The 26,146-nt window shown below is 45.4% G+C and overlaps 1 protein-coding gene and 1 long non-coding RNA gene across 4 annotated transcripts; one reads left to right on the top strand and one right to left on the bottom strand.

Annotated features, from left to right (window-relative positions):
- Positions 1 to 525: 525 nt before the first annotated feature.
- Positions 526 to 14,573, bottom strand: LOC117034023 (uncharacterized). 2 transcript variants are annotated; one of them, XR_004424999.1, is made up of 3 exons: positions 14,252 to 14,573; positions 7,989 to 8,047; positions 526 to 658 (listed from the first exon to the last, which is right to left on the bottom strand). It is a non-coding gene; the product is annotated as an uncharacterized LOC117034023 (long non-coding RNA). The 2 variants fall into 2 exon arrangements; XR_004425000.1 differs by lacking the exon at positions 526 to 658 and adding an exon at positions 6,165 to 6,404.
- Positions 14,574 to 17,220: 2,647 nt separating this feature from the next.
- Positions 17,221 to 22,275, top strand: MYC (MYC proto-oncogene, bHLH transcription factor). 2 transcript variants are annotated; one of them, XM_033126728.1, is made up of 3 exons: positions 17,221 to 17,803; positions 19,423 to 20,188; positions 21,304 to 22,275. In XM_033126728.1, exons 2-3 carry the CDS (start codon positions 19,432 to 19,434, stop codon positions 21,864 to 21,866), a joined length of 1,320 nt encoding a protein of 439 aa, XP_032982619.1. In that variant the 5' UTR covers positions 17,221 to 17,803; positions 19,423 to 19,431; the 3' UTR covers positions 21,867 to 22,275. The 2 variants fall into 2 exon arrangements, with proteins under 2 accessions (XP_032982619.1, XP_032982620.1); XM_033126729.1 differs by having other exon boundaries at positions 17,780 to 17,803; positions 19,420 to 20,188.
- The last annotated feature ends 3,871 nt before the right edge of the window (positions 22,276 to 26,146 follow it).

Consider the following 26,146-nt stretch of genomic DNA (forward strand, 5'->3'; position numbering starts at 1 on the left):
AATTTAATCCTTAGGACAACTCTGAGACAAAAGGGAAATTACTATCTTTTTCCTACAGATGAGGAATTTGAAGTTCAGAAAGATAAGTAGCTTGCTGAAAGTTATATAGGCAGTAAGTGGTGGGACCTCGCAATAAGCCTAATTATTTTCAACTTTTTTCAATGAAGTAACTGAGGTTCAGAGATGTAAAGCAGCTTGCCCAGAGCTGGGATCCAAGCCAGATCTGTTGCTTCAAAGTAATTGCAAGGCAAAGCCTAGAAACCAGGAATTGGAAGGTAGATACATATATATAAAGACAATCTTATTTAAATACATCTCAGCCAGCAACCATCTCAGGAGTCAACGGGGAGAAATGCAGGCTTTTATTAGTCAGGATAGGCCAAGCTATACTGTAGGAATAAATAAACCTTGAAATCTCTGTGGTTTAACATAAACATTTGATTTTTACTTGGCGTCCATGGAAGGTCAAGCAATTCCGTGCAGCTTTCTTTGGTGACTTTAGGTAATGCTAACCTTGAAACTCAGCTAGACCAGTGGTTGCCAGGTTTCTCCACTGTAAAGTTACTCTTTTTCCGAGGCACTGCATTTTGGGGGTGGCTTGTTACACAGCAGTAGATGACTGTTATTTACTACTTCCTCATTTCAGCCGGATCATACTCTGTAAAGAATGAATTAGACAACAGTTAACTAGGCACCAGACTTGAGGCTTAACATCTCTTAAGACACCCAGTTAAGAAGGTGTTGCCATTCTTGCTATATGGAGAGCCAGGCATGGAAAGCTTGGGGTCACAGAGTTAAGCGGTGACAGAACAGGGATTGGAACCAGGCTGTTGGACCCCAAGCCGAAGCTAGCAACTGCCCCGACTCCTTGCTATGTTATTCTCCACCACCCAGCCCCCACTTAAAACAGGATCAATTCCAAACACTATGTAGTGCTTGATGGAGACTTGGGTGCCGCAGGGACAAACTCTGAGCAGCATTTGGTCACTACGATTCTAAATTTAAAACTCCAAATACCCTTCACCTTCCCCAGTGGAACTATTTCCAACACTGGTATTCCAACCCCCCTCCCTCAAGAACTGCCGTTGTTTAGAAGCAAAACATTGGGGAGTAAGATCATGAGGCTTTGAAATTACCAAATTATTCAACCCCAAAGCTCAAGTGGAAGCCTTTACAGCTTCCCAACCTTCCCCCGATTGTCGGTGTCTCCACTTCACCACTGAGGAACCGCAAGAGGTGTGAAGATGCAAAATCCTACACTTTCTGAGCTGGAAAGGAGTTCCACGTAGCCAATCCAGTGCTTTCATTGCACAGATGCAAACGGTGAAGCCCAGACTGACAAAGTGGCTTGTACACAGTGCTAACTGGAAACCTGAGAAAACCAGTGTTTTTCTGCCCGGGAGTGCATTTGACAAGGACATGGTGAGGCAGGAGACTGCATATTGTTATGTTACAAAAGAGATGCTGAGTTAGAAGACCAAGTGCATCCCAGGTGCCTGGGCAAAGCTGGGCTTCTGATGCTTAGGGCGTCACATCAACAGCAAAGATCCCGTCTTGTCTAGTCTGACTCTGACTCTTAACTGTGTGTTTTTAGGTAAATCATGACTTCTCTGAACCCCCGTTTTCTCATCTGTAGAATGGGAATAAGAATGATCATACTACAGAGATGCTGAAAGAATTAAAATGAAACAATGGTAATCGAGCTCCTTGATATTTACCCAAAGGAGTTGAAAACATGCCCACACAAAAACCTGCACGTGATGTTTATCGCAGCTTTATTCATAATTGCCAAAACTCGGAGGCCACCAAGATGTCCTTTCGGTGAATGGATACATAAACTGTGGTACATCCAGAAAATGGAATATGACTCTGCACTCAAAAGAAATGATTTCTGAAGCCCTGAGAAGACATGGAAGCCCCTTAAATGCATATTACGAGGTGAAAGAAGCCAATCTGAAAAGGCTGCATAATGTATGATTCCAAGTATAGGACATTCTGGAAAAGGCAAAACTATGGAGACAGTAAAAAGATCAGTGGTTGTGGGGTTGGGGGAGTGGAAGGGGATGGGTGATAAAGAGGTGGAACACAGAGAATTTTAAGGGCAATGAAAATACTCCGGATGACAACATAATGATGGCTGTGTGTCATTATCCATGTGTCCAAACTCATAGAAAGTACACCACCAAAAGTGAACCCGAAGGTGAATTGTGAACTTTGGGTGATGACAATACATCAATGCAGGTTCATCCTTGATAGAAAATGTACCATTCTGGTTGAGTGTTGTTGATAATGAGATGGCTGTGTGGGGTCCGGGTGTATGGGAACTCGCTGTGCCTTCCTCTCAATTATGCTGTGAACCTAAAATTGTTTCAGAAAAAGTTATTTAAAAATTTTTTTTAAATCAAAAAAACTAATAAAATGACCAAATGGTGCATCAAGCTCTTGATGCAGAATTTAGCAAATAGCACATGCTACATGAATAATAGCTGTTTATAAGATGATTTTAGTTCCAAATCCCAATTTCTTTTAAATATTACTTAGTAGAATGCCTTATTTGGAGTTTTAAGGGATTTTTGATTGGCTCTCTGGCCTCCATTCAACAATTTCTTTCTTTCCTTCTTTCTCTCTCTCTCTCTCTCTCTCTCTCTCTCTCTCTCTCTCTCTCTCTCTCTCAATTGCAGGAAAACTGATTCAAAATGTTACTTTAGAGACATAGAACTTTTGTTTGAGCTCTGATATAATATTTAGATGATTTATTCACAGAGGGTGATCTGCTAATTCAGACGCCTTCTTTTATGGCCAAAATTCTTTTTAACTCATTCAAGTCAGCTTTAGCCAATTCCCTAGAGATAAGGTCTAAATGTTTCTTTCTATGACACAGATCGCCATTTTGACCTTAAATAGCAGAGAAACGCTAATTTTTTCATTTTGTGTTGTGTAGGCAGCTAAAAGGAGCACAATTCACAATGGCAGCAAGGCCTTACTTCTCAGAGGTGCTTCTGAGTCTTTTCCTAGTGGACCTCTGTCCACTCCGTTTCTCCTAATCTATCTTTATGCTTAGACACAGTATACAATCCTGTCTTATTCTTAGCCATTGACACATTTCACAGCAGTGGGTTGTTATTTTTTAGCTAAAAATCTTGGGGGAGGAGCCGGTGGAAAAAAAACCTTGGCTTTCGTATTTTATCATGTCCCTTTCCTGGGTCATCCAACACATTTCCGCAAAGCCAGTGGCATACAGGTGAGGCTAAGTAAACATTTGTTGAAAGGAAGAATCACTAAATAGTAACAGTTAACACTTATTGAGCACTCAACAATGTGCCAGACAATAAAAGCACATTGTATGCGTGCTGTCATTTATTCCTCCCAAGAACTGTGTGAGGTGGGTACTACCATTATGTCCATTTTAAAGATGGGAGGACTGAGGCTCAGGGAGTCGGAATAGTTCAGATTCATAGAGAAGGGACAGCAGAGTTTGAACGTGAGGGCCTCTGTTTTCTAACCGCTACACTGCCCACTTCATGAATGATGAACATGAGACTACACAAGTGAAAGAACGATTAATAGGAATGTCCATTTATTTCTTCAGATCCTGACCAGCAAATGGCTAAGTGAGGGTCTATTGACCTTCCATGACATCCATATCTTCTCCCTACTTCAGCTGCTTGATTTAATTGATATCTTTCAGGGACCTAAGATTGATTAATCCCATTTTCAATGAAAATTTAGCTTTATTTAAAAAAAATTAGGAAATCTACCACAGTGCACCACATTTTCCCAGGGACTATCCATTTACTCAAAGCTTGCTCTCTTTCATTTGAAAGTCTCTGTCCTGCCCTCTTCTTCTGCCTGGAGTAGAATCCCTGCTCCACCATTCCCTGTTTGATCCGAGGCAAATTATTTAACCCCCCTCATGCTGTAGTTCCTTCATCTGCAAGACATAAATAACATGGAATCCATCTGATTGGGTTTCTGCGAGGATTAAATGATTAATACATGGAAGTGCTTGGAGGAAGGTCAACAGATAGAGATCTTCCTCCATCCTGTCAGCATCTCTGTGATTGCAATTGCAACCTCATCTGGAGACGATGGCCAACGTCTCAAGGCCCTTTGTAAATGAGAGAGTGGACAAAATGGTCCTCCAGTTTCCATCTTTCCACTCCCCACCCCCGGTTCCATGTTGAGATTTCACACAGAAATACCATATTCCACCAGTAAATTAAACTAAAATAAAATGTTTGAAGCTCTTTGACCTTCCAGGGCGCCCTAAGTCTCCTCCAGTTGCAACATTCTACATCTTAAGTTCTGTCACACATACCAGGAGCTTCTGCAGCAGCTCTTACTATCCACCTGCATTGTATAGATCTTTTTATTGCACTGCCAGGTGTAGCCATCATTAACTAACAGGAGAGCAGGCCTCTATCCTGATAAAGGACAAAAAACGAGCTACGGAGTAATAGTCCAGCCATATGTCCTTCTGTCTTATCTGCAAATCTCGCTATCAGCAGTTTTATTGAGGCAGCTCAGGACACTTCATTCTCTTATCCTTACCAACAAATATTCTCATTCAGTCTTTCTTGGGCTCCTTCAAGAAAATGTTCCAATTATGGAGTATCTATTTCTTTAATTGGCATATCAATTAAGACGTGGCTTCCATTGTTTGTGTAATTATTAGGTTTGTCCCCACTGCTAATCAAAGAAATGCAGATTAAAGCAAAGCTTTTTTTTAGAGTAATAATGAGCCTAGTGATACACCGTCATGTATATTTAGGTCAGTCTAACTCACTGCTACATCTTCTTTCCGCTAGTGCTTTAGCAATACATTTATCAAGGCCCTTACACACCTGTGACTCAATAATTCCACTTGTGAAACTCTATCTTAAGGAAATATTCCTAAATATAGAAAAAAACTTTTATGATTCAAGATGTTCTTATCAGTGTTATTTACCACAGCAAAGCAATAAAACAATTCAAACATTTTTTAAAAAGGAAGTGGTCAAATAGGTATTGTATAATCACTCGTAGAATAGTATAGTATTTTTTGTAGCCATTTAACATTATGCTTTCAATTATGCCAACAGTTTTTGTAATACAATGTTAAATGAAAAAAGGCAGAATACAAATGTACACATATAGCATAAAATACAAGTGTAGTAAAACAAAATCTTTTGTTTAAAAGATGAGAAAATATAAAAACACTAGTAAGCAAATGTTATTGTTATGGTTAAGTCCACAGTGCCGTGAGCAAACCCAGATTTAGACTGGAGGGTCAGGGAAGCTGTCAGAGAACCTACAAGATGAACAAAAGTTAGCCAGGGAAAGGCTACTTGAGGCAGAAGAAACAGCACACGCAAAGGTCCTGAGTCGGGAAAAAACACAATAAATAGAAGTTAGTGAGGCACTGGCTATTAAGTGCTATCTATACATCAGACAGTCTTCCTTTGAGATTTACACTCCTATCCAGAACAAGAAACTAAAATTTCCTTGTATATAGTAAGGATTAATTTCATCCTCTGAAAAGAAAGCTTGCAACTAAAAGTCAAAGCTTGGCTTGTAAGAGGGAAGAGTAGTAATGATGGGTAGAGCAAAGAGTCCCTATGCTTAGTCACCTAAGACAGAGCTGGCAGATGGCCATCAAGCACAGGAAAAGATGCAAAGATGCCCAAGATCGTTAGCCATCAGCGAAATGCAAATCAAAACCACAAGGAGATACTACTTCATACCACCAACATGACTATAATGAGAAAAACCATAGCAACAGGTGTTGGTGAGGATGTGGAGAAATCGGAACCCTCATACCCTGGGGGTAGGAATATAAAATGGTGCAGACACTTTGGAAAACAGTTTGGAAGTTCCTCAAATGGTTAAACATAGGATTACCATATGATCCATCATTTGCATATACAGAGGGCGCCAAAAAAAAATGTATACACATTTTAAGAAAGAAAAAAAAATACTGTATTAAAATTGTACTACTCAATATACACTGATAACAAAAGAGGAATACGAGTCACGTTTGACTTCTGCAATGACAAGAGGTGCTCACAGTGGTTCCCATCAGCGTCCAGACACTTCTGATGACGGCGAACATTGTTGGGTAGACTTCTGTGGCGAGCGTATAAATGGTTCCAACACCACAGCAGAGGAAGCAGGCCCTGGGGCTCATCTCGTAGAGCACCATGTGTCTCAAACTTGTCACGAACGCGTGCAGTTGTTAGGCGGGTTGGAGGCTCTATTGCATACTCACGCCTCCATTGTCGTCGTACTTTCACAACGTTGCTCAAATTTCAAATACCACTTCAAAATGGTCTTGCGCTCCTCGAATGACAACCGTGCTTCCACCGTTTTCTTTGACTGCCCTGAGGGTCACATGGTGACGCTACCATTCATTTGATGAACGCCATCTTTTGAGCAAACATCATACTACTACACATTGCTACCGGAACTCAATTCAACTTCGAAAAGTAATACATAAATAACATCTCTTAACATGTGAAGACATTTTTGGGCACCCCTGGTAGTGCATGCTTAATGTTAGCAGGTATCACCGTTACTCAATAAATACTTCCCTTCTGAGGATGAAATTTGTCTTACACTCAGCTCTGTGAAGAGACCAAGACATTTTCTAAATCAGGGATTATAAACTCAAAGGCCCCTTACTAGGGCCAGGTAGAAGCCAGAAAAGGGTCGTAAATAAGTTGAGTGGCACCAGCATAAGGCAGTGGTGGAGACAGGGGCAAACTGAAAAGCTCGAGATCCTTCTGTAGCGGTGGATGGCTTCTCAGCCTCCATCCACTGGAAAGCAAGCTCAGGATTACCAAAGCTGGCTTTTCAATGGAAGGTGGAACTTCAGATTTTTATGTGAAATCTATGGACTTTTAAGTGTTGCCCCCTATTTTTAAAATGTTATAAATGCTGAGAAGGTCAAAACCGGCGTCTGAGCCAGCATCTAAGCAGGCAGGTTTGGGTCCTCAGGCCGATTTGCTGTCTCTGCTCTCAGTACTGCAGTATGAGTCCCAAAACGGTCCCCAAGTTCCCACCTCACCCTCCTCCCCAAACCTAGGTTTACCCCTCACCCCCTCCACCAGAATGTATCCAAGCCACAAAGAAACAGAAGAACTCATACATAAACAGAGAGTCCCCAAACATTCTCGTACGTGCCCAAGTTAGGGCAGGGTGGTGTGAAGAAGGATTTGGGTCCTACAGGTTTTCATCCCTAATCTAATTAGAGAACCCTACAACAGAGACTGTGCAAAGACCAAATTTAATTGACAATTGTATATCTCCAGCAAAGGCAGTTTTTATTAATTTCCAGCTCGACATTCAGGTATACTGGCCAGGATTTCAATATATTCTTATTAGTGTTTAATCCTCTAATGCATTAAAATTCATTATTTCAGTTTTATGGCAAAAGGTCTACAGCCAGCATCCAAGCTGGGCACCCAGTTCTCTCCTCCCACCTGGTCAGCTCGGGGGTGGGGGTGGGGGGTGTCAATATAATTATTTAAGAAGTTAAAAGGTAAAGGGCAAGGAATGGGAATGAAATTGAGTCTGCAATTATGCACTAATGCTTTAACAGGGAAGCAGATGGTACCCTTTGCATAAATTATTATTTATCCGCGGAATTCCCCTCTGTCTATTACCAAATCAACCGTTTTAAAACATTCTTTGTGAAGTCCCCTGGCCAGCTCCCAACATTTAATCGCCCCTCACTTCCCTCCCTGTAGAAATGCAGCAAGGGTGAGAAATCCAGGATGGCCCACAGGAGCAGGCAAGGGTTTCCAAAGGCACTGCTGTTCCAAATCCATTTGCACTGAGGGGCACAGAGAGGAGTCCATTTTATTTTGTAGATGGGGGGTTGGGTGCAGTGACCGCATGGGCGTCCAAGTGATAAGCAGAGTCAGCTTCCACTTCATCCCCAATAAGAAGACCGACCGCATGTGGATGCCCACCTAGGTGCCAACTAAAGCTCAAAGCTTGGAACTTACCTTGCATTCTCTCACGGAATCCTTGCATGAGCCCCTGAGGTAGGCGATAGCATTCCAATCTGGAAAAAAAAAAAAAGGAAGAAGAAACCAGAAGCTGTGAGATAAAGAATACTGCTAATCCTACGACAAGAGAACATGCATTGAAGGCACGCATTCTCGTTGAATCTTTGGGGCAGCTCCGAGGGACAATGATGGTGATCGCCGTTTTCTACAGATGGGGAAATCGAGGCTCGCTTCAGCGAAGGATTCTCTCCAAGGCTCCGTATCCAATCAAAGTCAGTGCCAGAATTTGAACCCGGGTTTACAGGGACCATAGGACTACCAAGGCTGGTGGGCTTGCCAAGCTGTGTTCTTTCTTCTGTGCACCAACACTGTCTCTTCTTCTGCGCTCCCTCACCAACACAAACGTCTGCTTCACAAGCATAAACATCGTTCACCTGCCTTACGAAATTTTCTAGGCGAGAGAGAGAACGGGTTCTCTAGCAAGGACGCGTCCATTTATCTGTATCCTTTGTCATGATGCTCAGGTTGTCTTCATCCCATTGGCATTATGACCGGGAAAAGAGTAGCTGTGAGAGGTCACATCCTCTGTCGCACTCCTCCTGTATTTCCCAGAGGAAACGTGCCCTGGTCAGCAGCAGCAGCCGAGACATAATAAGTACCTGGCATTCAGGTTGACTGAGGCCTGTGGTAGAGCAAATTCAGCCCAGGCTCTGGAATCAGAGATGTGGGTGCTAAATCCAATGTCTACACTCAGTGTGTGAGTTTGAACAAGTCATTACAACACCCCCGTTTTCCCCATCTGTAAAATAAAATATTAATCTATCCCTCATAGGACTACTGAGGAGATTTAATGAGATAATGCAGTGGTTTGCTAACATACGTAACTTGCAGTTAGAGATGCATTTCACATCATGACCAAGTTGATACAGAGAGAGAGAGGAGAGAGAGAGAGAGAGAGAGACAGAGAGAGAGAGAGAGAGAGAGGGGGGACTCATAAAACAATATGTAACTAGTAAGATACTTGGATTTTCTATTATAGTCCATTTTGTGAAAATGTTGATTACAACTTGTTAAATTGATTTCATGACGCAATAACAGGTCATCCCTTTCCATTTGAAAACTCTGACACTATGAGCTTCTCCCTGGCCCAGTTCCTGTCCTCCATTCCCTCACCTCCCTTCCTCTCTTCTGGTAAAATTTTCCTGAGTGGGATTATAAAATTGTAAGGAAGGAGACCTGCAGGGGGCGCTGTTTTAAACCGCTCTAAAGTTTGGTTTGGTTTTTATTCTATTGCATTTGTTTTTTGGTCAGTGAGCCCCTTCCACTTATCTGGGCCGGCTCCTGTCTTCAACCCCTTTGCTATAATTGTCTCAGGGCCTAGCTTGTCATTAAGGACACAGGAGCAAAGCAAGACCCTGCCTGACAGAGGAACTGAAGCAAGGAGGAATTCTCAAAGCTTCTCTCTCTCTTTTCATTAAAACTGGTCTGGGCTGGGTATGTCTTCCACTTGGAAGGTCCCTCTAATATCATCCGTTCAATTAGCCTTTTTACCAGCAGTCTACCATGTGCCAGGGACTGTGCTAGGCTCAAGAGACCATGTATTCCATGAATGGCACCTCTGGAGCTGTGCAACCTGGAGGCTTTTGTGGGACATACAAATGTGAGTGAGACGCAATCCATCCTGACCCCAGAAGCTTCCGGTCGAGGAGTCAGACATGGAAACCCACAAAAGCGGTAAACTGTTAGATTTCCGATCACAAAAGAGTAAGGGAATGGTTGACTCTCAAGGAAAAGGAGGAACGTCATCAGGAAAAGCTCCTAGAGGAACACCCTTGAGCTGGATGGCTAAGACTTAACAGCACAGGGCGCAGACCGGCAGCTTGAGAACTGAATTCACCCCACAGGCACATAACTCTTTAGCTTAATTGCAACATTTTAAAACCTGGATTTCTACCTTCTCTGAAAAATTGGAAGTGCTGTCGCGTGGCAATAGACCCATATTGCAGGCAGTCATCAGCAGGCACGGATAGCTCCTGCCAGCTTTACAGCCAAATGTTCTCTAGTTTGTCACACACCCCACCGCTCCCTATTATTTCCCTCATTTACATTCTCTGCTGGGGCCCTGGAAGCATCTGAGTTTACAACCCTTGATCTGTGGGAAGATGTTAAGGCGAAATGTAGGGTTAGAAGTTAGCGTTTCTTAACCTGGGTGTTCTTCTATGCTTTGAAGATTTTCCAATGTCCAGGCCAGCTCACCAGGACGAGAAAACAGCTGCAGATTCCTTGTCCAACCAAGAACCAACATACACTCTTGGGCCCTGGGTCTTCCAGGACCACACCCTGGGGGTCAGCCACTGGACAGCATTTGAATTCAGTCAGAGGAGGGAACTTGTAACACAATGTCTTGATTTGTATTAAGTAGGAACAATGCATAATTTTGCCTTCCAAAGCTTCCAGAATTTTGCTTTTTCTGGATGCAGAGGTCTGTAAAATAGCATACACTTGGAATAGGCAGTCAGTCCTGGAGACAGGAGAGGAGTGGGTTAGGGATTGCTAGTCACCATGCATTACATAATCTCGTTGTGATGCCAGACCTCCCTTTCTCGTCACCCCGATGACAAGCTTGTGTTAATCAACATTTTTCATGCTTGATGAAGTGATCATGGGACCCTCGTGGAGCACCATGAAATACTGATACATTAAACTTCAAAGAGCTCAATACACAATTTTCTGCTAAATCAAGGATCCATACTATCAATTGCTAGCACTTATGGAGTGTGGGCCAGCCACCAAGCTCTGTATCAAATGCATTATCTCATTTCATTCTTACAATGTCTTCAATAAGGCAGACGCTATACTTATGGTTGTCTCATCTTACAGATGAGAAAAGTGAGGTTCAGAGAGGTCACGTGACTTGGCAGATTTAGCAAGTGGAGTGGTTGTGACAGGACAGGCCCCCAGGCAAGCTGATTTCCCAGCCTCTGCTCAAATACTAGATTCTGATATAACCAAAAAGTATCTGAGAAAGTCTTCCCACTAATTTCTCTTCCCCAGTGGAGTGTGAATATGCATTCATCCCATCCGAAAGGATTAACTGAGCAATTACGATGGTCCAGACTTGACTCCTGCCCTTGTGACATTTATATTCTCACTGAGAAGGGAAAAGACAGCTCCTTCTCTAATGGCTAGAAAAGGTCACAGTTCATCCATTTTAGCCAGCATCCTCTTGACCCCACTTCGAGAACAAATGTTCGTGTTTCAGAACAGCTTAACTTGATGCTCTCCAAAACTGCTTCCAGCACCAAACTTATGGTCCTGGGCCAGGGCAATGGAAGACTCCACAGAGACAGTGGGGCTTTCGCTAGGTCTTGAAGGAAAGGTGGTTCTTCAATAAATCAAGAGGAGGCAATAAGACTAGGGGGAACTTCCGAACAAAGGTGCTGGGGTGGGAACTCATGTGTCACTCAGAGTGACTGTAAATAGACCTGTTTCTCTGAAGGGTGGGGTTGGTTGGCAATAGGGTAAGGTAAGGTGGAGACCAGATGCAGGAGGGCCCAGCGTGATAAGCCCACGAGATAGAAGCCACTGAAGAATTTTAACGGAAGAGGAAAGTTAATCAGTGGGGGAGGTTAAATGGAGTGAGAGATGAGGAAATATTAGGGATTTGCTGTATGGGTGAGGGAGAAAGGAGCGCCAACAAGGAAACAGCGGAACAAGCTGCAAATGTGGGAATAACACTGAGAGAATGTGGAGTAACCCCAGGAATGCTGAACCTCCGTATTGGGCCCGACAGCTTTCTGTCATGGGGCTGTCCTGGGCCCTGTATGGCATTTAACAGCATACCTGGCCTCTACCCCCTGGGTGCCAATAGTAAACCTCACCCCTTTGAAACAACCCCAGATATCTCCAGATATTGTCCAATGTGTCTCAGGGCCAAAATTGCTTCCAGTTCTCCACTGGTTTATGGGAATCAAAAGAGCAACCATTTCTGAAAGCCCTCAGTTTCCATGACAGTAGCAAAGTTAAGGGAAATGGAGAAGAGGCCACTAGGTACCTACAAGAAAGCTCCTTCTGTAAAGAAGTCCCTTGAAAAGGAGTTATGGGGAGAATAGACAATTTAAAAATGAGGACCATCAAAGGTGACCAGCTCTCAGGAAGTCAGAGGGCTTGGTTTGGGATTCTGCCAGTCCGTAAAAGAAACAAGCTTCTATTCCCACTGGCTTCCAAATGAAAGTTAAAGATGAAAAAGCAAAAGTTTCTCCCAGAGTCTCCTTTGCAGTCATCTCCATCTCCAACCCATCTAGGGTCCATCCTGGGGACAGATGTCACCCAAAAGGACCTTGCAAAGATAGGCCAAGTGAGCAAAAGTGTGGAAACTTCTGAGGTTGGCTTGGGTTTGGCACTTAGGGAACAATAAACCGAGCCTTTGAAGAGACTAAACAAGTGAACCATTTGTCTTCTCTAGAAGCTACAAAGTAAGGCAGGATCACAGTGAAGGATTAAGGAAGAAAAGGAGGGTGCCAAGCTGGGGAGGAGACTAGGGTCTACGTCCAGCCTAAGACACTCCACCAGGATTCGAGGTCTGGAAGCCAGGGGCTAAAAAAGCACACACATGCACTCAATGCCACCCACAAAATGTAAGCTCTAGGGTTTCATGTTAAAAACATCTATTCATTTTTCTCTTCCCTGCTATTTTAATGTATGCAGCAGGCAGAAGCAAAGACAAGGGGAGAGGCAACATTCTAAAAGGATGCATTTTTTTTCAGTGCACCCAGATTTTCTTCGTTGCCTTTTTGATTATCATTAACGATGTGGGATTTTCTTTTCTTGTCTGCTGAAGAGCTTCCCTGGGATCCTTGACTTCAGACACATGGTTGGCATTAAAATGCTTGTACGAACTTCACTTCCTTTAATATTCCCTGACTAGCTTGGTTTTTAATCTCGTTGCCCTTCTTTCCAAATGATCTTCCTGCAGGAGATGGGTGTTTATCGTCCTCTGCCTCCTCCTTGACAGGCCTCACAGGACTTGAAGGGGATTTGAAGTAACAACCCAAACATCCTGAGTGGCTTTCGGTGTCCCTCCCAAGTTGGAGCTAGGTTTTTGATCACCGGGGTCCAGTTTCATTCCATATTAGTCACTGCTGGTATCTGTCCAAGATCAATGTGGTAGGAAACTTTCTGAGGTGTGAGGGAAAAGATACTCAAAGAAGAGGCAGGAGGCGCAGAGGGGGAGGATTGTTGTTATGCTATACAAGTCACACGTATCTAAATGTCTCCTTTTGTGTCTCTGGGGAGAAAGGAGAAAGTTTGGTGAAATTGCTCATTCTTTCTGCATTTCTTTTTTCCTAAGTACAAAAATGACACAATTGTCATTGTGAGAATGAATGATTCTAACATGTACCATCCTGGAGGATAGAATGCTTCCTGCAGTGACACCAGTTCTCTTCCATGAGACAGCCTTATACACTGTTTACCTGGAAGCCCAGGCCTGGAGGTGATAACAGAGCTGCCCTTCTGAAGACCTGCCTCTTCTTAGAAACCCAACACAGCACCCAAAAAAAAAAAAAAAAAAAGGAAAACCAAGGAGGGATACAGCCTTAAACTGTCCCTAGACCAGTAAACCGGAAATGTTCAGTCAATAGACACTTTCCACTGACTGACTTCCAAAAAGAAGTTGAAAGACCAACCTTGTCCCTTTAAAAAGTTTCTTTAAAAGATAAACTCCCACAGCTATCCCTGGGTGATCAGGACTAGAAACTCTTTGTTTTTCCTTGATCCTTCTAGTTACAATTCTTTTTTTACAATGAACATGGATCACTTGTTCATTGGTCTTCTCAAATATTACTAGTTTTAATCTCCTCAGCCATTTCTTAATTCAGCAAATGTCTATTCTAGTATAGATTCTTAAAAATTACTTAAAAAAAAAAAAAAGTGAAGTCCCCTAACCTTGAGATGTGACTTTCCATTTCCTCCTTTGTAAAATGAGATGGCCCCTACCTTGTTTGGTGACAAAAACAAAAAAACAAAAAACAACAACAACAAAACACCTCCAAGCTATTACTTGAAAGTAACACCTCAGGTGATGTCACCAACCTGATGGAGAATGAGATTGAGTCCTGAACCCACAAGCAGCATATCTGCTGGGGTTCACAGGTCCTACACTGGGCTGGCATAATGTAGTCGTCAGCCCTTAAGGTAGGGCATATTTGCCATCCTTAGCAATTTTCAAAAACTACCCTCTGATGTCAAGTTAGACCTACCTTTGTGGTCGTTGTTGGATTGTTTGGTTTTGTGCTTTTTGTGTTTTGTCCCTGTGGAGAGCAGTCAGTCATGCAGCCTCCAGCAGAGCAATGCCAAAAGTGCCAGATTCCTGGGAAATCATCCTGAGCAGTCTGGTCTCTTCCAGGAAGGATCCCCTGTAGCCAGATTTCCTGAGGATATATCCAGGTGATCAGACACTGTCAAACATCCTTCTCATCATAAAAAACTTGAAGGACTCACACTCAGTAAGCATGCTATATAAATGTCCTTCATTTTTACTTCGACCTTTATTGCCACTCTTTTCAATATAAAAACATTTTTAGTAAAATGGTCCTTTTTTTCCCCAAGTGGAATCTCAAGTGCATCCACCCATCTCTATCAAAACGTCTGGCTATCTATCATCCACCAGCGCAATTAAAAATAATTTTTTTCTAATAAGGAAAACCAAATACCCGCCATGTTCTACCGCGCCTCCCTTCCCCCCAAACAAATCCAGTGTCCTGCTTTAAAATTTGCTAGTAGTTAGAAGATGATGGGTTTCTTAAGACTGTAGGCTAACGCTTGTTTTGCTGCTTTAGAGTTTGCTGGAACTTTTTTTTTTCTTCCCGTATGTGTACTTGTTATTTCACGTTTCCCATAAATTGCATCAGTTTTCCATACGGTGACGATGTTCATTGTCAATAAGTAGTGATGGGTTAATTTTCACCACCCTTATTCAGGGCCGCCTCTGAACTACTTTTCCCTCTAGGAATTCCTCTTCCTTCCGCCTCTCTGCAATGGACCTGAAGAAATCGGGAAGAGGTGGCTGAAAACTGGGTTTCAGGAGCCGCGGGATCCTTCCGCCCACGGGAATCCCTGAGCTCCGGATGCCCCCTGCCCCCCACCAGATCCCTAGCCGGCAGTTGGAAGCAAGAAAGCAGTGATCTCAGCCGCCAGTAGAGGGCACACTTACTTTACTTTCGCAAACCCGAACGCGAGTGCAGCCCGGGGAGGGGGCGGGGGAAAGACGCTTTGCAGCAAAACCGTGTCCAGGGATTGGTCACTTCCCGCGTTTGCGGCAAACGACTGGAGGCTCGAGTAATTTGCAATCCTTAATGCTGAATTGTGCTGTGCGCCTGATTTGGAGGAAGTTACTACTCTTAACAATTGAACGCTGAGCTGCAAGCTCCACGGGTAATAATTTACCTATACACGCGCCCTCCCACCCCGAATTTTTTTGTTTTGGAACGGGAGGTGTGGAAAAGTTTACTTAACGTGCCTTTGGATGAGGGACCAGGGATTGGAAGATGGCCTTTGTTTTTAACGCTCTGGGATAATGCAAAATCGCAAATCCCCAGGAAATATGTATTAAATATAGATTAATTCAGGAAGCGAACAAATCATTTGTCCTGTTGGGCAACATTCTCGGTCGACGTGTACATGAAGTCTTGTATAGATGTAGGAGGGTTATACATACGTACTTTCACTATGGCATTCAGAACAAAAATTTAGGATCAATGAACTAGGAAATTAATGCCTGAAATTCGGCTAATTTTCAATTGGCTCAAGATATCCCCCCCCCAAAAGAAAAGTCACGGAAGTAATACTTGCCTCCTCTCCTTTGATTCCAATCGATGTATTTGCGTGTGTGTGTGTGTGTGTGTGTGTGTGATCACAATTCCAATAATAAAGGGAAAAGAAGGGAGCATTTGAGGTCTCGATTCCAGGCAAATGTCAGTTTGGGCTCAAATAAACTTATAAAAATTCAAAAAAAAAAAAAGAGGCAAAGGGAAAAGAAGACCCAGAAAGGAAGTTAAACGTCAGGTTTGTCCGTGGAGGAAAGAGTTAACGGTTTTCTTCACCAGGGTCTCTGCTGACTCGCAGGCAGGGTCCACAAGCTCTCCCGCTTCTGAAGAGTCCGGTCCAGTGGCTTGCGCCCCACCCCCCAATATTCTCTCCCTTAGCGCCTTTGATTTCCCCCAAACCTGAGAGCTTTGGACTAGTGCAAACCCGAGCCGCGGAGCCCAAATAGGATTTTTCTGAAACCTGGCTGCGGAATTGGAATTCGGAGTGCGATGGGTATGCAGACCTGCAGAGAGCGGGCGGGGGAGGGTCCTTTCGCGGCGCGCACCCACAATCCAGCTCCTGTTTTACTCCAGCTCGGGAACACGCAGAAAGATCTCTAGAATTAATGCACCCAGGAGCACGCCAGGCTCCCCCAGAGCCTGGTGTAGGTCTGCACGGGCGGGGCAGGGGGAATCTGCTGCCTTGGTAGCAAATTGGGGGATTCATTCTGGGTGGAAGGTGCCCAATCGAGATATCTATACACACTTAAAGCATAACACCCCCTAACAAATGCAGTGGGTGTTTATTCGTAACCATTGCTCACCCATTGCTCTCCAAGTATAGATGGCGGTAATTCTAAGCATTTACCTCCCCCTACCTATTACTTATCCCCGTCTATACTAACACCCCGCACACACTCAGAGTGCGCGCCCTCCTCCTATCTTCATAGGACTTATTTTCCAAATGCTGCCCTTTCCCCAGCCTTAGGGAGGTGCCTGGCTTCCCGAGAGGAGCGTGGCGTGGCCGTGGGTACACGGTGTATTGTCAGTGTTGGCTCAGCTGTCCCTCCTGTGATGATTTAAGCACGCAGGACAAGTATGCGGTCTGTCAAACAGAGTGCTGCGCCAGAGGTGCAGCACAGAAAGGGACTGGGTTTGAGCGGGAGCAAAAGAAAATGGTAGGCGCGCGCACTTAATTCACGCTGCGCTCTGACTCTATTTACATCCGATTGCTCGGCGCACGGGAGTGCCAGGCTCAAAGCCTGAGTCTCCTCCCCCGCCCCTCCCTCCTCACCAGCACCCCTCCCCAGTTTCCAAAGCAGAGGGGGAGGGGGAAGAAAAAAAAAATCCACTATCGTGAATCCCCGCCCACCAGCACTTTATTGGAAGGGGTGTGCGGGACCAAGGACCCCGGGGCTTCTTGCACTGGGTGCTGCCACTACGGTTCACGCTTTCTGACCACCGCCTTGCTCCCTCCTGCCTCGGGAAGGGCCGGGCTAGTAAGAGGCTTGGCGGGAAAAAGACAGGGGGAGGGAAATCCTACCAGCTTTATAAACGCCGGTTTTCAGGGCTTTATCTGACTCGCTGTAGTAATTCCAGCGAGAGGCAGAGGGAGCGAGCGGGCGGATCCGCCAGAGTCGGAGAACGGAGAGAGCTGAGCTAGGCGGGCGAGCCGAGTCGCGCTCCGGGCGCCCAGGGCTGGAAGACCCGGAGTGAAAGGAGGGCTTCGCGTCCCGCCGGACGCCCCCTCCCCACCCTTCCCGTCGACCCCTGCCAGTGATCCGCAACCCCTGCTGCATCCACGAAACTTTGCCCGTTGCAGCTGGCGGGCACTTTCCCCTGGAACTTACAACACCCGCTTGAGAACGCGACTCTCCGGACTCGGAGAGGCTGTTTTACCTATTTGGGGAGACACTTCTCCCCGCTGCTGCCTAAGACCCGCTCCTCTGAAAGGCGTACTTCGCCTGGTTTTGGACGCTGGATTTCCTTCGAATAGTGGGAAACCCGGTAAGCACCTGGATCTATTTATCTTTTATTTTTTTTCTACCGCTTTCTTGCGGCGATGAGTCGAATACCCGAATCGGGGTGTCTTTTTTCCCATTCCTGCGCTATTGACACTTCTCAGAGTAGTTGTAGGTCGGGGTGGGGTGGGGACGAAGCAGAACTGGATGGGGTAGAGTGACTTGTCAAAACGGGCGGGTGGAAAGCAGAGGGAAAACAGGAGTACGTTTTTAAAATTAGCCTTTGGAGATTTTTGCCGATGAATATGGACGCAGAACCCGGCCGATTGTCCATTCCTGTTTTATTGCATTAATTGCTTTGGGGAGGGGAAGCTGGTGGGGAGGTGGAGCGGGGCTTTGCTTCGCGGTGGGCGGAAAGCCCTTTGCATCCAGAGCTCCTTGGAGTAAGGATTACATATTGCGTTTGAGAGCTCCGCAGCCGCTGACTTTTCCGCGTCTCCTAAAGGGCATTTAAATTTCGGCTTTTCTGACCGCATTTCTGACAGCCGGAGACACTGCGGCGCGTCCTGCCTGCTGATCCCGGTGGTGTTTCCAATCGCCCCTTACTCCTTTTAAGAAGTTGTCATTTGGCTTTTCAAAAGAATAATAAAATTAAAGATCTTGTTCTAGCAAGGTGTTAGGATTCGGTGTGTTGGGGACGCGGCGAGGAGAGGCTGGAACCGGGATGTGTCCGATTCTCCTGGATTCATCGAGTTAGAAAACGAGGGCAAATCTCCGCACCCAGCCTTGGCTCCTCCGCCGCCCTGCGTGTCCTTGAGCCCCTTCAATGCGGAGGGTCGGCAAGGAGCGGTGCCCCGGGCTTTTCCAGAACAGCTGCTACCCTCGGCGGGTTAGGGGAAGGCGCCCCGCTCGGGGACACGGAATCGCGGCAGGGTTTCTGGTGCAGTTGTGCCACCGAATATGATATTGAAAGGAGGTGCCCCTGTTATTCTCTAACACCCCCTTTTATTTATGTGGGGAAGTGTTAAGGTCCGCGGGTGAGCTCGTCACACCAGCCGGTGAAGGAAAAGAAGAAAAGCCGGCAAAGGAAGGGAGGGGGGCGCGCTGGGGGTGGGGATGGAGGAGGCGGAGAGGGAGGCTGGGAGGGGCGGTGGCGCCAGCGAGGGAAGGAGCGCCGCGAGGGCGCGAGTGGGAAGGGGCGCGGTGCGGAGGGGCCCAGGCGCAAGAGGTTGCCGCTCACAGCCGCTCCGCCGCAGCGCCTCTCGCCTTCTCCTTCAGGTGGCGCAAAACTTTGAGCCTTCGGGTTTGGCAGATGTATTCCCGGCCGCCGCCTGTCCCGGTCTTTACCAAGGCCAAAACCGATTTCGATTGCTGGGCGGCTAAGGGGCCGGCAGACTCCCAGGCTTCGAGCTCTGGGCTCACGGTGGACCGAAGCCTCGCTGGCTCTCCGCAGCTGGTTCATCTAGTGTGTGTCCGACATAGTAGGGGGTCCCCCGGAGGCGGTGAACCGGTGCCCTCCCCCGCCCCCCGCCACTGGCCCCTTTTGGGGATAGCGCTGGAAGGGGAGTGGTTCGGGATCGTGGCGCGCGCTGCGCCTGGTTGCGGCACCAACCAAAACCCCCATAACTCAAGACTCCCCCCGCCTTTGTGTGCCCCCTTCAGCAGGCTGCCACGATGCCCCTCAACGTCAGCTTCACCAACAGGAACTATGACCTCGATTACGACTCGGTGCAGCCGTATTTCTACTGCGACGAGGAGGAGAACTTCTACCACCAGCAGCAGCAGAGCGAGCTGCAGCCGCCGGCGCCAAGCGAAGATATCTGGAAGAAATTCGAGCTGCTGCCCACCCCGCCCCTGTCGCCCAGCCGCCGCTCAGGGCTCTGCTCACCCTCCTACGTTGCTTTCGCGTCCTTCTCCCCCAGGGACGATGATGATGGCGGCGGCGGCAGCTTTTCCACGGCCGACCAGTTGGAGATGGTGACCGAGCTGCTAGGAGGAGACATGGTGAACCAGAGCTTCATCTGCGACCCAGACGACGAGACCTTCATCAAAAACATCATCATCCAGGACTGTATGTGGAGCGGCTTCTCAGCCGCAGCCAAGCTTGTCTCGGAGAAGCTGGCCTCCTACCAGGCTGCGCGCAAAGACGGCGGCAGTCGGAGCCCCGCCCGCGGGCACAGCGCCTGCTCCACGTCCAGCCTGTACCTGCAAGACCTGAGTGCAGCTGCCTCCGAATGCATCGACCCCTCTGTGGTCTTCCCCTACCCGCTCAACGACAGCAGCTCGCCCAAGACCTGCGCCTCCCCGGACTCCACTGCCTTCTCCCCGTCCTGGGACTCGCTACTCTCCTCCGCTGCTTCCTCCCCGCGGGCCAGCCCTGAGCCCCTGGTGCTCCATGAGGAGACACCACCCACCACCAGCAGCGACTCTGGTAAGCTGGGCTCCTCTAGTCCCGACACAAAGGGGGCGGCTGACCATCTTTTCTATTCTCCTCGGCCGCTAGTTAAACTGGCCGCTTCAGTTGGCACTGCCTCTTTTCTTATATTTGGGAAAGAAATGGTATATGTGGAAGGATCTAGGAGCATCGTCATCCCTGGAACACTGGACTGTAGTGTTCCCTCCCATCTCTTCTCCTAAGACTGCCCTGAGTGGCCAAACCCCTTCCTTTCTCTCCCGCCCCTAGGAATTTGAGTTCGGTTTTTAAATCTTCTGGTTTATCTTGCAACTCAAGCCACTCACTCCCTTTTACCTTTCTTAAGCATTTTAATTGCTCTGGGAGGGGAGAGGGAGATTTAGAATGAGTGTGAATGAGATTTAGAGAGGATTGGTCTCTTAGAGAGTAAATGGATTTCCTCCCTCTACCCTTCTGAGAAGTGTTGGAATTTAATGGGCTGCAGATCTAGGAAAAGGAAGAGGGGCTCTGGGCAGGCAGGGCTGCCTCCCCCCTGGGGCTGTTAGCTAGTGAAAGTGCCTGAGAGTGAGTAGGCTGAGGAGTTGGGATCTTTTCAGTCTCTTTTGAACCCTTAAAAGCAAATCCTTTCCAAAATTGAAATTTTTTTTCTTCCCTTTCCCTCACCCCCTAGGACTTTTGGCAAAGTTGCAAGATCCACCCCCCACCCCCCGCACTTCCAGTGCAATAAGGAGTTGCTAAAGCTGCACCAAGAGATTTGCAGCTATCCTTTGCAACACCTGAAGGGTCCTTGGTAAAATCCCTTAAAAATAGGAGGTGTTTGGGAATGTGTTTTGCTTTGGGTGTGTCCACAGCCTCATTAAGTCTTAGGTAAGAACTGGCATCAATGTTGTATCCTGGTAAATTGTAATTTTCTTGCCTGTGCCATAAACCTAGCTGTCATTCTCCTCTTTCTGAGACTTGCCTTCATGGGGAGAAGAGCAGGCATGATTGGACAGTTTGTTCTCTGGGAATAACTTTGTGCCAGGGCCCTTTTTCACATAATGCCTTATATTTGCATAGCATTAGTTTAATCTATTCATTGAGTGCTTTAAGGAAATGTTGCTAACCGGTGATTGATATTTCCTTTCTTAAAGAGGAAGAACAAGAGGATGAGGAAGAAATTGATGTTGTTTCTGTGGAAAAGAGGCAGCCCCCTGCGAAAAGGTCAGAATCTGGGTCACCCTCCGCAGGAAGTCACAGCAAACCTCCTCACAGCCCACTGGTCCTTAAGAGATGCCATGTGTCCACCCATCAGCATAATTACGCAGCGCCCCCCTCTACTAGGAAGGACTACCCCCCCACCAAGAGGGCCAAGTTGGACAGTGGCCGAGTCCTGAAACAGATCAGCAACAACCGCAAATGTACCAGCCCCAGGTCCTCTGACTCTGAGGAGAATGACAAGAGGCGGACACACAACGTCTTGGAACGCCAGAGGAGAAATGAGCTGAAACGCAGCTTTTTTGCCCTGCGTGACCAGATTCCAGAGTTGGAAAACAATGAAAAGGCCCCCAAGGTAGTTATCCTTAAAAAAGCCACTGCATACATCCTGGCCATCCAATCAGAGGAGCAAAAGCTCATTGCAGAAAAGGATTTATTGCGGAAGCGACGAGAACAGTTGAAACACAAACTTGAACAGCTACGGAACTCTTGTGCATAAAAGTTGACCTATTGGAGGGAGGAACTGGAATCTCTCATGAATTCTCACTTGTTACTAAGAGAAAGTAAGGAAAGAGGTTCCTTCTGACAGAACTATAACAACTCATTGTGTATGAACTTTTTTCAAATGCATGTTAAGTGCAACCTCACACAACCTTGGCTGGGTCTTAGTACTTAAAGGTTTAGCCATAATGTAAACTGCCTCAAAAAGGACTTGGCATAAAAGAACTTTTTTTATGCTTACCATCTTTTTCTTTTTTTTTTTCTTTAACAAATTTGTATTTAAGAATTGTTTTTTAAAAAATCTTAAAATTTCCTTGTAAATAAAACATTAAATGTAAATAACTTTAATAAAACGTTTATAACAGTTATGCAAAATTCAAAACCATGTATTATAAACCATAATTTTTTTTTATTTAAATACATTTTACTTTTTAAAGTTGATTTTTTTATTGTTTTTACAAATAAATGAAAGATATATAATTGAACCAAATCTGAAGTTGTGTTTTGTTTCTTCTCTTTTCATTCTCTTTTTCATCAGTTGCAAATTAACAAAATTTGGCCTTTAAGGGAGTGAGCTTACTGAGATGGGAAAAGAAGTTGTTCAGGAGAGAGCAAGGGCTTTGTTAAAATGGGTCTGGGGCCTTAAGGTCTTTAAATTTCTAGGGTTATAGGATGCTACATGGAGACTAGTGATAAGGGCCAGAGTTGATAGTTAAAAGATTGAAAGGGTAGTAAGCTGGTGGCTGGTGAGTGGGTTAAGGGTTGGCAAAGGCATGCTAGAAGTTAAAGATAACAGTTAAGTATACAAAGGGGAGGGGTGGTAAGGCCTGGGGGTTGGGAGGAAGATGAAGAAGAAACCCCCTTCAGTTGTGTTAACCCATGCCATTCCCCTGTTCCATTCAAACCCAGGAGTTCTGCTCAGTGAAAGAGTGGATGGGAGAAGAATAAGGAACCAACTTTTGCTGCTTGCCTGCTACTACCAGGGGCCAGACCTGTTAGCTCCAACGGAGCTCTGGGAGGCATGTCATTACCCCTCATATACACACAAGGAAATGTGGAAGTTCAGAGAGGTTATGTAACTTCTCTGGGCACACAGATAATAAAGGACAGCATCCAAGTCCCGCCTTTGTTGAAAAACTAAACACTTCACTATCACGCCTTAGCTCATCCTACAGTGTCTAAAGTACTGAGATCAAGCATGCTTTTGGTTTGGGGCCTAATGGACCGACAAGTAATAACCACACACTACTTACTTATGCACCAGGCGTTCTTCTAAGCATTTTCCTTATAACTCCACAGCAATCCTATGAAGGGGGTACTGCTGATCTCCCCAAAATGGAAGAGACAGAAACAGAAAGACACCTTCCCCCCAACCACGTCCCTGTGCCTAAGGTCCACTGATAATGAAGAGTAGAAGAGCCAGGATTCAAACCCAGGCCGTTCACTCTTAAAGTGCTAGACCGCCTCTCAAAGAGGCCAGTAGGAATAAATGACCGGACCGCTCACGAGAACAGGAGTCACCAATCTAGTGGATTCTGTGCCTTAAGTTGCAACATGTAGGCCCCATCTGACATCAGTTCCCCATTTTTTGTGTGTTTGTTTTATTTTGTTGATCACTGTTTAATGTTTCCGTTCACCTTGTGAAGCCCAGAGCTCGTTCCTTTCTACCTTAGCCATTTGTTAAATGGGATTCACCAGTTAACGCTGGGAAAGCAGCCAGTTTGGAATTGCTACTGCTCAGATCATAAAATAAAGTATAATTACTCTTTGTCATGTGAGTCATTATTTTGGAAACTACAAACTCCCAACCTCTTTCACACATGGACACTCATGACACATGCTTATCCTTGGAACATGAAAAGGCATTTTTGAATGTAGATAGTATTAATTATAAGCCTTTGAAAACCCACAGCCGGAACCAGAAATTTGAACGTTGACCACATAGGTAAATGGAAGCTACTATCGCTGTTCTAATTATTTCATTGTCTCAGCCTCACAGGAAAGCATCAGCTCCCTGTGCTCTTTGGGATTTTAATCCACCACCACCAGCACTGCCACCCATAAATCAATAAAGAATTACCGTCTTTGGCTCTGACCCCTAGAATAATGTAAACAAGCCCTTAAGGTCTTTTTCTTCATCCTTCATTTTGGGCTCTAAGTCCCACCCCAGCAACTTGAAGCTGTCACACCCTATAGCCTAAATTCAAAAGGAGATAAAATCCACAGAAGTGGAGTAGTTCAAAGTGTTACAGTAAAGCCTGGGCGATCTTAAGGGGTTCACTCTTTGCCCCTTTGTGGCTGGAGGGCAGTCCCAGGGTGACTCACTTAGGAACAGGGAAGGTGTTACTTTGAATCACTAAATCCTGGCAAGCCCAAAGAGTATGAAAGAGTGTTCCTCGCTAGGAAACTTCCCATTCCAAATTATCAGGACATAACCTTAGGCATTCAGAGCTTGGCTGTGGGGAAAGAAAGGGAACCATTCCAGAAACCTCTTCAGCCCCCATCTTAGGTTTAGGAAGCCAGCGAACAGTTTGAAAATGGCACAGATGCCAACTTCATTCCAGAAAGTCGGGCTGATCTTGACTTTGACACTAATTGGCCCTCAGAGCCAATCCAGAGAGTCCCCAGGGGCTATGCCATTGTGCAATCTATTTTGTAGATAAAAATAATGAAGAATGGGAGATGGAGGGAAGGAGCTGGCAATTCAGAATACACAGGAAGGGGTAAGGTAATAAAATACTGAGGGATTTTACCTAGGACACTGTAAGAATTAAGGACCACGCCCAGGGGATTCCAGGCATGGTTTTGTTTAGGGATGGAATGAATAAAGAGGAAGAAAGTGTTATTTTATGCTTCCATTTGGAAGCAACAAAGGAGATCCACGTTATAAAAACAATCAATTTTTAAATGAACAACGTTTTCACAATCCAAGCCTTATACTTTGGTTGCTCACAGCTGGGATACATAAGTAGAGCTCACCATGGGTCTTTAAGACAAACGGGGGCATCAAGTTTGGGAAAGAGGGTCAAAAGTTGCGTTAAGGGGCTTTCTGTGGTTTGGTTGCAATAGCCTATGATTGGCTCAATGAAAAACAAATTTTTAGTGTACATATAAGGGCTCCTGAAGCACTTTTTCCCAATAAAAAACCCCCTAGGGTGGAAAATGCTGAAGAGTGGCCCCCAATACTATAAATGCACTGATAGCTTTTAACAAAAGTTTCCTCCTTTAAGGTTACAGACTATTACAGGCCTATTTGAAGGGAGGAGGAGTGTAGAAACAAGCTAATAGAATGAGAACAGGGGCTCTTTCAAAAAAAAAAAAAAAACCTAAAAAGACTCTACCACCCACCACTACAGCTAAGGTAATGATCTTTCTCTATTGTAGATTGTGCAGGGGGGAGAGTTCAGACTAATTCCAAATTTAGAAGAAATACCCAAGAACTTTTGCTTTGCAAACTGGTGTCAGCTGACTCTAAATGACTCTTGAGCTGATTTTGCATTTTGTTTTTAATTTGATTTCTTTCAATACTTGATTTCAATATTTGATTTCTTTCAATAACTAAGCCCTTTCGGAAGACACAGTTGAAGGGAAGGACTGCTCATGGAATGTGGATCTTCTGAGGTTAAAAGGAATGTTCTTTGTTTTTAAACAATGCCTGATTGCTCAGCCACATTCCCCAACACTTTCTTCCCATTGTCACCCAGTCAGCCCATTAAGGGATAAAACACTCCAGTACTGTCCGGTCGCTAGGGGTAGGGAAGAGGAGAGCTTGGGGGTAAATAAGTAACCTTTATTACACACCTACTATCTGCCTAACCCTCACAACAGCCCAGTGGGAGAGTGATTATTGAATGTGACAATATTGAAGTTTAGACAAGTTCAATAACTGTCTCAAAGTCGCACAAGTACCAACAACAAAAACAACAGTTACAGTAGTTAATGTTTTGAGTGCAAAACCCTTTATATGCATTACCGTATTTCATCCCAAAGCAACTGTTAGGAGGTAAATTCTATCTCTAATCCCATTATACACACAAAGAGATTGACACTTTGAGAGATTAAGTCATTTGCCTGCATTTACAGACCTGGCAAAATGGTGAGGGCAGGAATTACTCATTCGTTCATAAATATTTATTGAGCACCTTCTGTGTGCCCACACTGTGCTGGGGTGGGAAGAGATGCGAAGATAAAGGAGAGAGATAAGGTCCTAGCCCTAGGGACTACTGGAAAACAAGGACAACAACAAAAATGAGCAATTAGACTCTAAATTATTTTAAA

This window comes from Rhinolophus ferrumequinum, chromosome 14, assembly GCF_004115265.2.
Source record: "Rhinolophus ferrumequinum isolate MPI-CBG mRhiFer1 chromosome 14, mRhiFer1_v1.p, whole genome shotgun sequence".
NCBI classification, from domain to species: Eukaryota; Metazoa; Chordata; class Mammalia; order Chiroptera; family Rhinolophidae; genus Rhinolophus; species Rhinolophus ferrumequinum.